This window comes from Poecilia reticulata, chromosome 13 (genome assembly GCF_904066995.2).
Source record: "Poecilia reticulata chromosome 13, P_reticulata-male-v2, whole genome shotgun sequence".
Lineage (NCBI taxonomy): Eukaryota > Metazoa > Chordata > Actinopteri > Cyprinodontiformes > Poeciliidae > Poecilia > Poecilia reticulata.
In genome coordinates this window covers 24739116-24750728 of record NC_088842.1, presented here as the reverse complement: position 1 = coordinate 24750728, position 11613 = coordinate 24739116, and the positions used below count along the sequence as shown (strand labels likewise).

At 38.0% G+C, this 11613-nt stretch overlaps 1 protein-coding gene across 2 annotated transcripts; it reads right to left on the bottom strand.

The window, feature by feature from the left end:
• Window positions 1-16: 16 nt before the first annotated feature.
• serpine2 (serpin peptidase inhibitor, clade E (nexin, plasminogen activator inhibitor type 1), member 2) lies at window positions 17-10778 on the bottom strand. Of its 2 annotated transcripts, none has more exons than XM_008426198.3 (9): window positions 10647-10778; window positions 6530-6808; window positions 6200-6427; window positions 4520-4717; window positions 1521-1716; window positions 1346-1443; window positions 870-956; window positions 668-751; window positions 17-572 (listed from the first exon to the last, which is right to left on the bottom strand). In XM_008426198.3, the coding sequence occupies exons 1-9, from the start codon at window positions 10669-10671 to the stop codon at window positions 535-537; spliced, it is 1233 nt and encodes a 410-aa protein (XP_008424420.1). In that variant the 5' UTR covers window positions 10672-10778; the 3' UTR covers window positions 17-534. The 2 variants fall into 2 exon arrangements, with proteins under 2 accessions (XP_008424420.1, XP_008424421.1); XM_008426199.3 differs by lacking the exon at window positions 10647-10778 and adding an exon at window positions 9518-9798.
• Between the last annotated feature and the right edge of the window lie 835 nt (window positions 10779-11613).

Sequence of the window (11613 nt, the reverse complement as noted above, 5' to 3'; positions counted from 1 at the left end):
GCAAGGCACAAATTACTGACGTTATAAATTTCTGTAGTTTAATTTTTGTTTCCACATGTGAAGGAACAGATCTTCTCAGTAAGGAGAAAACAACTTTTAATGTAGGCAATAATGCACTTCAAGTCTTGATGGCATCACCATAACGAAAGAGGGAAACAGGCAAACCGGAGTTACATGACTCAAGATAGAAAAGTTTAAACTGAAACAGAGACACCATAAATAAAAAGATCATCATACTCCAGAGTTAAGAAATTACACATGTGACATTTAAAGTCTTTTTAAAAAGTGATAAAGCCAAAAAAGTACACCAAAAAATTAAAACAGCAGGAAAACTTAGTCTGCAAAAACATGTTGGAAGACATGTTATGCGTTGCAGAAAAATCAACATAAAAAGCAATATTTAAGACAAATATATGTCCACATTGTTCATAAGTCAACAACCACAGCACATCTGTGTGCTTGTGTGTTCATGCATGACAGTGTGTAAGCATATCAGGTGCTGCTAGATGAGCCAACAGGAACTGAAGGTGGGCTTCATGGTTGGTTGATCTGACCCATAAACAGGATGGTCCCTGCAAACAGAAATAAAGACAGTTCACAAATATCAGATACTGCTAATGCAAATCTAAAATACACTCATCTATGTTTTGCGAATAAAACTGCAGACCTGTTGGGTTATGTCTGATGAGGAACAGAAAAGGTCTGTCCACAGTCACCCAAAGGGGAGAGGAGCGAGCCATCAAGATGGCAGCTAAACACACACCACAACAACTCAGATTAGTGGGGCGTATAAACAAATACTGGGGGTAAAGCATGCAGATTTATGTCTGATCAAAAACAAAAAAAAAAAAACAATCGGGTATACTTACTGGTGGTAGCTACTGCCTTCGTCCCTTCTTCATTTACAATGATTTTGGATTTCTGCAGAGCCTTGGAGACGTACACCGGCTCGGTACCTGGGAGAACGGCAGCAGTTCATCTTACCTCAAAATAATGACTTCCTGTACATTAGTTTTTACTTCAAGCCACAAGATGGCAGTAACGCAAAAGTTTAAATCCAATTCTTTTTGAAAAAAAAAAAAAAAAATCTTAAAAAACAGATCTGACTATAGCACCACATGGTGGCACTACAACCTTTTATTCAAAGCTGCATTTCCCAAGGCCCACCCTGATTCAGTTTTCACACTGAGGAGTGAGACTATTTCAACTTCTTACTGGCTCTCAGCAGTGATTAGGCAACATTTCTCCTCAGGTTTTCACACTTACTCAAACCTAAAATCAACCTGCTTCAAACACATTCATCCTACTAGTGTGTATGCGTCACACTAACAGGGCTTTCACTCACTGAGGTGTGTGAAGTCGGCCGCATCCTGACTGAACATGTCTGCTATTCCCAACGCAGAGAGAGGAGCTTTCAAGTCTACTTCTGCATCTGCAGAAAACCTACAAACAAACAGAACCGTGCGGTTGTTGTTCATTTCACCAAAAGCCACAGTTACGTGTGTGTGTTTAGGACTTACTTTGGAATGAGCAGGCGGACTTTGCTCTTGCGCATGAGGTTGGCCCAGCTCTGCACAGTGGCTGTGCTGATGTGTGGAATGACACTGGACAGAGGCGTGTCCTCAGCGGGGACAGCGATCAGCATGCTGATGGTGTTGCCATGGTAAGGCAGTTCAATCACCCGGTATTTGACCCCCTGGGGAGTGGTGGCCATGCCTAAGAACATAAGAAGCTTTAGAAGTTAGCTTGAAAAGAGATTACAAAAAAAACAAACACAGAATACTGGTTTATCATGCTTCATATAAAGCTTTCTCCAATCGAATACTATCGATTAAAAGGAAGGGAATTAAATTGTCAATAGCAATCATCTCCCTCTTTACGTCTACATTTATTTAAAGCCCTGGAAAAATTCTCGCAAGTACGATTAGATGGGGTTGAGGGAAAAAATCTGTGGAATCCAGAGATAAGAAAGACTGTAAATGAGATGTAGGAACCTGGAAAAAGATCCAAAATTAACTTGGCGGCACAGACCCAGCAAAGTCACACTGGGGGACTAAAGAGAGGGAACAACGTGGAAGAACAGAGACTCTTTTCACAAGAGGCCAACTTTAAAATACCTCTAAGAAGTAATCAGGGTGTGAATCAGCAAGGACGTCACCAAGACATTGAGGGAAATTTTGAACCTTTAGCCTCATTTTTGCATATTTTTAATGCTCAAACGGGCATTCATTTGTCAATGAAAAATAACTCACTGGTGGCCAGTAGAAGACCGAAGACTGTCTGGCTTTTACCACAGTACAGATTGATTGGTCTTTAAACTATTTAGAGAGTCCTAGCATAGAATCACTTAAAAAACAAAACAAAAAAAAAAAACACGCCTTAACTTATTTCTAAATCAAGTTTTTCATGTAATTCCTCTTATATTTCATAAATTGATCCTCGTGTCCCAAAACATTGCTCAGTTTTTGGGTTTTCTCTTCAAATCTGCCGTCTAATTTTGTCTTGTGTATTTTCTCTTCCGTTTGTTGAAGCACTTGTAATTTTTATCTTGAAAGGTGTTATAGTTTTACTTGTGGAGGACAAATGGTCATAAAAAGGCAGAAATCTAAGAAGCATCAAAGATGTTTATTGTTAGAGATAAAGTCGTCATAAAAAATATAAAGGGAACCAAAACAAGTGAGGAAAAAGTGTGAATTAATTTAATATACTGAACTCGCAAAATTTCCCAATGTCAGGAAGCTTCATCCGTTTCAATTAATTTTGGTTCCGACTCCTGTTCCGGCCAGCTGACTCCTATGACACGATAACACATCCTAGATATATCATCATCCTAGCTGCTATAAAAATGGGAGCTCTGACTGTCCAGCAGAGAATTACATCCATCTTGCAGGGTTCTTATAAAAATTGACTTTTATAACTTTAAAACCTTCGCTTCAACAAACACCACCAGGTCACCTAAAATATGCAAGTAGGGAGTTTTTTCACTTCCAGGTTCAGCTTAAAAGTTCAGAAATTGAAAATAAATCAGCATCTGACTTATTGTGTTCATTTGACAAACTATAGCGGGTCAACACATTAACCCAGGTGTTAAAGCCATTGAAGTTAAACTTCCAGTTTTGCTCAGACCGATTTTCTGATTTCTGTTAAACTCTTGTCCTTTTCCCTTTTTATATACACACACTCACGATTATAGAAAAGGAAGTATATTTCTACTGTAAACTGAGCTAATAAGAGCTTCCAATGATTTATGATGAGAACAACAATTTACATTTTAAATGTTTAATCTTCTTGACTTAGAAAACCATCAAGGGCTGGGAAATGCATCCAACATGTGACAATGTTGAGAGATTTTTAGTTTGTCTTTTTTTTATAAATGTCAGCTTCTCAAGCAACAAAAATTAAAATATATTAATTTGGGCTCAAAAGGGAATTAAAAGCTTGTTAATGTCACAAGCTCAAAGCGAACTCAAAACTGCAAACTCTTTGAATGAGGTTCTAAAATTATAAAAACAAATAAACAGCTAGGAAGTGACAAACTGTCACAGACATGCATCTTCTTTTGTGCCCTCTCCTTTTAATTGTATAAATTACACTCTCCTTCTACTTCAGTTATTCACCATTGACGAGCCATCAAAACAAACGCTGATAAAACATTGAAGTTTGGTGTTGTAAAGGCTTACAGAGGTTTTCAGAGCCCCTGAAAACCTCTGTAAAGGTGCTGAATGTTGCATCTACAGTAGAAATGAGGGAATCTTATGCTTTACAGCTGAACATGGCCTCAGTTTATTACAGTCGCTGGATGAGAATCTATCCCCCGCACTCACTGCACCACCACAGCTCTGACATGTCTAAATTTAGTTGACTGACTCGTGCATTATTGCATTTCACACATAACTAAAAACATCATGTGGATGTGACACGTCTTAGCCTGTAATTCTTTACAACTTGCCACAATCTGGACCATGAATCACATCCTGACCGTTATTCCACCAGAAGAATAAAATTAATATAGTAGAAAATAATTAAATTAACAAATCTGAAGTGTACAGTCGTACTTGCAAGGTATCTGATCGGGCTTCAAAAATAAATGGCCACTTTTTCCCCACTCCAAGTCGACATGAAAATAATTTACCGTTTCAGGACTAGGGCTGATACAAATAATCGGATGAATCATGATTAATACATTTCATCAATCAATCATCAATCATCAACTAATCTAGGAACTGATTAATTGTTAACAGGGATATAGAGAATAAAAAAAAAAAAATTTCTAAAAAAACTACTTGTTTAGCTTAATTACGCCAAAATTGTACGAATTTTGCATTAAAGATATTTTTTAAAACAAAAACCTTCTTTGCCTTGAAATTCAGTCTCCCCAGAACTCCTAAAATGGACATTTATGTCTGGTTCACATCATTTAAAAAAAAAAAAAAAAAAAAACTATTAGGCACATTTGCAGTGTGTTTGCATGTCATCCTTTCATAATGAACTCCAGCTGCTTCTGAGCATGCTCACTCACCTAAGTTAAAGATGGACAGCTGGGACATCATTGACACTTTGTATGCATTTCCATCACCGCCAGTGAACTCCCTCATCTTCGTGTCGATGGGCTGGAAACCCGACTTCCATGAGCCTTTGAAGTAGATGGAGTTGAGAGCGACCAGACGGGTCAGAGTCGAATCCAGCATGTCCGCTTTGATCAGGTTGGTGATGTGGCCTGCCCAAATACACAATGGTAAAAGAACAAAGTTTGATTAAAAAAAAAGAAGAAAAAAACCCCCACTGTTTTATATTCAAATCATGTTGGAAGAAGAAGTGATACTGCAGACTCATAGGACAAAAGGTTTGCAGAGTGGTTTGTGAATTATAGTCCAGGGATGATAAATTAAGGCAGAACAATAAGAAGCATGAGTTATACTTGAAAGACTCTCATTGCTGAAATGTTAGATCAGTACTGTTAAAAACTAGTGTTGTAACTACCAGCCTTTCTAGGCAGGAAAAAAAACTTATTGGATTCAAAGGAATTAAACTTCAGCAATATTTTTGCTAAACATTCTGTTTTGTCTCGTTTTTTTTCTTTTCACAAATAAAGGTTTCCTAAATCGCACTCTGTGTTTTAAAGAATGCAAATCCCAAATTGTGTTTGAGAATCTCTGTTTTTGTGAATATGATGGACTTGATGGTGCATTTTCTGTTTGAGACAGAAAAAGTAAACTGCAACTAAACTGCAGCCCAGGTCTCCAATTAACATGGACTCATCCAGTTCAGGTGTGATTGGTCTAAAGATTTTAGATCTAGAAACGGAAATCATCTACTTCAGTTTTAGAGTTATCTTTTTAAACAGCTGTTGGATATCATTTAACATTAGCAGAAGAAAAAGCTATGAAGGAAATGGTAACGCTTATCAAAGTGTTGAAACATCAATTAAATCTGATCTGTTATTGGACATTCTTTAAACCACATACAACATGTTGCCAGTATGATTTTACATCAGTGGTGGCTTCTTGGATTATTTTATAATCCAATATTAGTAGACCGCTTGGTAATATTAGTGGACCATGTCAACACAACAGAGCAACTAGTGAACTACTTCCTTTCTCATTTCAAAATAAGAGTCTTAAACAGAAAAGGGTGCCACGCCTACAGGAAACCAAGGCTGAAATGATGATTATTAATCGTGATGAATCGATTACTGGAATAATCTGCAACTCATTCAGTAATTTAATAATTAAAAACTAAAAAAAGAACACATTCACAGCAGTAAATAAGCCCAAACTGTAAAAATCTATATAAAAATTTTGCATTTCAGAAATTAAAAAAAAATATCTGTGCAATAATGTTCTACCCAGAACTACTCAAGTAGCATAGCTTTAGCTTCACCCATTTTGTTTATTTGCATCTCTTAATGCATTTCTAATATTATAAAAAAACGTTAAGGGTTTACAAAAAAAAAATTATTAGAACGGCAATCATTTTTATAAGATTTGTCAATTAATCCTCGGAATAATCCATAGATTACTAAAACAATTAGTTGCTGCCCTAAAGACAAACTTTATTCTAATAGGAAATATTGTAATGCATTGAAACTGCAAATTCAAATTAGATCTGCAACAAAAAGCAACAAATCTTTTTAACATACACAACTGAGTCTTCAAAAAAATGTGTATAGAGAACTGTACCAACCAAGCATGACCCCTACCTTTGGTCTTATTCCTGACCCATTGATTGATATAATCAGCTGCTGCAGTGGGGTTGCTGAAGTCCAGGCTCCGGCTCTCACACTGGAAGTTTGCTTTATTGGTGGCCATAAAGGTCTCCTCCATTGGGAAACCGTTCTGGCTGAACATGGCGTTGGTAATCTGCACAAGGTCCTGGTTTGACTTCGAAGTCAGGTTTTTGTGCAGCTTCTTCAACATCTTATAAGGACCTGTGCACAACAAGTGTATTTAACCTTTGGATTGATGTTAAATAGTGATTTCAAATCATAAAGGACTCAATACCAAATTCCTCTGTCTAAAACCCTCCATACCGTTTTTCTTGTAACGCAGTGCACTGATGATTTGCTTCCTCGTTTCCCCATGGGCTCCGGGCAGCAGCATGCCGAGGATTGAAGCCACTCCATGGGGTGAAAGCACCACGTTCTCTAGAGGCTTTGAGCGGACTACTTGCTGGAACACCTGTATGCCCAGATCGGAGCCGCGTTCGCCATACGAGGGGGCCGCGGACAGCACACCCTTATGGGCGCAAAGGGTTACCAGCGCATACAGGCAGAGGAAGGAGACGTGCTTCATTTTGATCTCAGAAGCACCTTGAAAGAGAGAAAGAAAAGCAATGAATGAAGTTATTTGATTGTGCTGCTCCTCATAGAACAAACCTGTTATCAAACATGAATGTACCACAACTTGCATTCCTCAAAGTCTCCATGGCCACTCATTCCTTTCACACAACTCACTCCGGTTTTCTTGGTAATAGTTAATTATCACACACGCTCCTCGTCATCCTTTGAGGAGCAAAACCTTTTATTTAGCACAGCTGAATCAGAGTGATGAGAACAGACCCACATTAAAAGGTTTTCCATTTTACTAGGCTACACCAAATCTTTAGGGCCATCTTAGGAAATCTGTTTCAGCCTGCTCCACTGATCAAAGCAAAGTAAAGTAAATATGGTCACAAGAGCCAGACTTAATGCCTGCCGGTGATGAGCAATGAAAGGACGCTCAGCTTTACTGCAAATATTGCTGCTCGTCTTGTGTAACACCCACATGTAACAACATGATTGGCTTGTTTGCCTTTTAGATGACAATTTATCTTTCCTCTAGGAAAAAACAAAACGATGCCCCCTTAAGTGGACACCTTTAATGGGAAACTCAAGATCAGGGTCAGCCCCAAAAGTAATAAAAATAAACTGCTGCTGCTGCTGCTTTGAGCCCCTAAACCAGTTCAGTGTTTCCAAGAGTGCTTGAAGTTTCACTCAAAACAGATTGACAAATGCATATTTTAGAGCATAATATTGATTGAGATAAAAAAAAAAAAAAAAAAGAAAATCTATTGGTTCGATGGAAACGCTGCAAAAGGACAACTTAAAATAATCTCATAATGTCTGCTGGTTGTGTCTGATCTGTAATCACGTCATGGCTGTGTGTAAAACATGCCAAGACCTCCCAAATGAAGCAGTTTGTTTTCCAATAGTTCCTCTAAGAGACTCAGACATGACGTTTTCAAGTGATATTTACCAGGAAATATGGTGACTACACCGCTTCGTCATGAAAAACCTATTGCGTCAGTCAGTTTGAGGTAGCCAGTGTAGTCTACTTAGTACTATGACGTCCCATGTCATTTTCACACTCTCTCCAACCTGTTGGACACTAAAAATCTGATCATTTCCCATTTAGTGAATCTGAATGGGAAAGTGAAGCAAATTAAGATATGCCAGCTTGCTAATTAGGCTGTTACAACACATGAAATTAAAACAATAAAGCGGACGGATTTACACCTAAAGTTGTTTTATTCAACCCTTTTGAAGAGTCCAATTGTGTCTCATGAAATATGCAGGATTTAGAATTGATATCAATCTTCTAGAAATATCAGAATCACGCAAGAGTCTACTTACTCTAAAGCAGGGGTGGGCAACTCTAGGCCTCGCCGGTCTCCTGCAACTTTTAGATGCATCTCAACTTCAGCACACCTGAGTCAAATAATGAGGTCGTTAGCAGGACTCTGGAGAACTTGACTGCACTTAGGAGGTGATTCAGCTATTGGATTCAAGTGTGTTGAACCAGGAAGACATCTAAGAGTTGCAGGACACCGGCCCTCGAGGACCAGGATTGCCCACCCCGGCTCTAAGGGGAAACCACACAGGACTGATGTTTACAATCAGATTTGCCAACAATGCTGAACGCAATAATCAATATAAAAGGCTAAAGGCGCTTTAAAAACACCATCTGTCATTTTCTCATTTCAGAATAAGGAAATTCTGTTTCCATCCAGTCATTTAACACCTACTCTCACAGTGTGACGTCGGCTCCCAATATAAATAATGATCAACTGCAGAAAGACTTTTTATAAGACTCATACACAGCTACAGTACATTATTGAAAGCATTAATCTAAGTCGCACATAACAGATCATTTCCCACTCAAATATTATCTCAGACTACAGTTATTTAATTAATCATGTAGAAAAGTTAACTTTGTAAGATGGTGAACTTTAATGTAAGCGCATTTCTTGACATGTACTGATTGTTCTTATTCAAGAGATTGTAAATTTTTTGAAAAAAAATATTTACAAGAACCCTTTTATTTTTAAGACATTCATATTTCATAATCATTAGACAATTAGGAACGTCAAAGTTCTTAAAGAGAAATGACATTTAGTTAAACTTTATATCAACATGTCAGATCTTTATAGATTGGGGAAAAAACACCAGATCAGCGCTAATTTAGAAAATACTAAACATGTATATGATCAATCACAGAGAATTTGCTCTGGCAGGGAAGTTATCTGGAAGAAGTGGGAACCCAAATGAATTCCTGCTTAGGGCCCTATAAAAGCTGGGACCGACCCTGCTAATTTCTCAGAAAAATTGGGTTTGCTCCAGTAAAAATCACCTATTTTATTACAATGGCTAACGGCTTACCCTGACCATCCTGCAAGGCATTAATTAAAACAATGCGTGAGAACAGCAGGGGGGGGGGGTCGAAGAAGCTACTCAAGAGGGAGCACACTTTCTCTTTGAACAATAACAATTCAAGTCACGTCTATAGGCAACTGTTTGCTTTAACAAAAAAATAAAAAAAGACCTTTGTGGGTTGGTGTTAAAACAAATAGCTGATCGATGCAAAATGCAGACTGAAATCATAGAAAATTAGCATATCAAAAGTCAAGAAAAAAAAGTGAGAAGTTAACTTTGTACGCCCACTTAAGCTTAAAGCAACACTCCGTCCCTTTACGCAGCACATATGATATATTCTATATCCTTTACAATTTCAAGAGGACAAAGTTAAACGGTTCTCCTTACCTTTCGTGTGACGTTTTCCTTCTTCGACTTATCCCCCCAGGTGATACTGCAACCTTATATCGGTCCGTTACTAACTCAAGTCCAATCGAGAAACGACGGTTCGACCGTAATATAACGTAAGAAACAACGTGTGTTTATTCCCGCTAACCGGAGCACTACAACTGAGCTCACGGTTGCTTTGTAAGAGGAATTTATTGGACTGAGCTCCGCCTTCTGGTCAAACAACCGAGCTCGGAGTGGGAGCGGCGCTCGCTCTGATTGCATCAAATGCTGAGTTATATTACAACTACTTCCTCTAGACCTCCAAAATAAAAGCACGTTCATACTGCGTTTCATGGAAGTTAAATGTTCAGGTTCCAAGTAGGAAAAGTTACTCCCATAATCGTGTAAGAAGAATAAACAGTATGATGAAGACTACGAATTAAACCAGTCAATTCAGGGCTGTATACATTTGTGGAGAATTAACAGATTACAAAACAATACATAAAGCTGAACATCTGACAGAGACTTCCTTACTCCAGCTGATCCATTCTTTAATATAGCTAAAGGTGAACCTCAAAAAATCCAGAAGGTACTTTATTCCATCTTTCAATTTCATGAATACCTTGATCATCCGACAATCTATTTGCAAGCAAGCCTGAGTAAATTCCACACCCAAACCATAAGTATCTGCCAACTCTGTTATTCACCTGATTGGAATAGTGATTCAGTTCCAGCATTTGTGTTATCTTGTATTCACTTTTAAACTTTTTCTGTCAGTGAGCATAAAACATTTTAAGAAGACAAAGTAACTTTTCTTGGTCGAGAAGGAATGTGCTTCAAAACATCACTTTTGCAGCAACTGTATGTAAAAAAAACCTAAGAATCCAGTTTTACAGCATGAGGCACCAATACAGGGGCTTAGTCCGAGCCAGAAATGTTGGACTAAACGTTGTGTCTGGCTGGGATGAATTAAAAACAAACAATGCAGAGCAGAGTTGGGTCAACATGTCTGTGTTTTGGATAAATCTCAGGAGATGGCCAGAACAAACAATAAACATGCCCTGTATGATAATCATGTCTTGCTAAGCTTTCGCAATATCCTATTTGAAACAATGAGGCAAAGGCAAAAGTAGGGAACAGTGCATACCGATCCGGTCTTTGCAACAGTTCATGGTCCTGCTGGCGATAGAACACTTCCAATAAGCAGAAAAGAAAAGGAACACTCTTAATAATCAGAAAAGACCATCTTTTTCTTGTTTTGATGGTTATGGCTTACAGAAAATGAAAACCCAAAATTCAGCATATCTGAAAATTTGCATACTGTGACAAACGTCACCAATGGAAACTCATTACGTCTCACCCTAATCAGCAAATTAACTCAAAACACCTGCAAAGATTTCATGACCCTTTAAACAGTCTCTGACTCTGGGTCAATCGGTTAGACATTCATGGGTGAAGACTGCTGATAGGGCACCCTTCACAGGGACAGTAAACCACACAAGGTCATTGCTGAAGAAGCTGGTTGTTCACAGAGTTCTGCAAACAAAAATATTAACAGAAAATTGAGTGGAAGAAAAAAAAAAGAGTGGTAAGAAAAGATGCACCAGTAAAGGGCAGAAGCACAGCCTTGAAATAACTGTCAAGTGAAATCCACTCCAGAAGAGCCAATAAGTTAGACATTTGTTGGTCTAATGCGATATTTTGTACTTGGACGCTAATTCTGGGGATTTCTTTACCTGTAAGCTACAATCATTAAAATTGCAAAAAGTAAAGGCTTGACATATTTTATTTAGTGTTATTTGAATGAATCTATAAAGTTACTGTTTCACTTTCTGAGATGACTAGCAAGAAATATTGCACTTTTACACAATATTCAAATTTTTTGACATGTACTGGTGCATGGTGGTTGGGCACGTTTCCCCGTCAAACACAAAAACTGAGTCAGGTCCCAGCTCTAAAATGCTGCCTGTCTTCATTCTTCTTGTTGCAACATGAGAAAACAAAGGATGAGTGTGCACTGGTTATTGTTGATCAACTTTGTGATAACCCACATTTTGAAATCTACTGAAATTTCCTACTTCAAAATGATGTTCAGTAGTTTGAATTATATTGAG

Bases quoted from the DNA above. Each gene is read 5' to 3' on its own strand.
- serpine2 (XM_008426198.3), bottom strand. From the start codon at position 10,671: ATGAACTGTTGCAAAGACCGGATCG. The intron at 752-869 runs GTAAGTATACCC...GTGTGTGTTTAG, and splicing joins GAAGGCAGTAGCTACCACCA to CTGCCATCTTGATGGCTCGC. The intron at 573-667 runs GTCTGCAGTTTT...TTCTGTTTGCAG, and splicing joins CATCAGACATAACCCAACAG to GGACCATCCTGTTTATGGGT.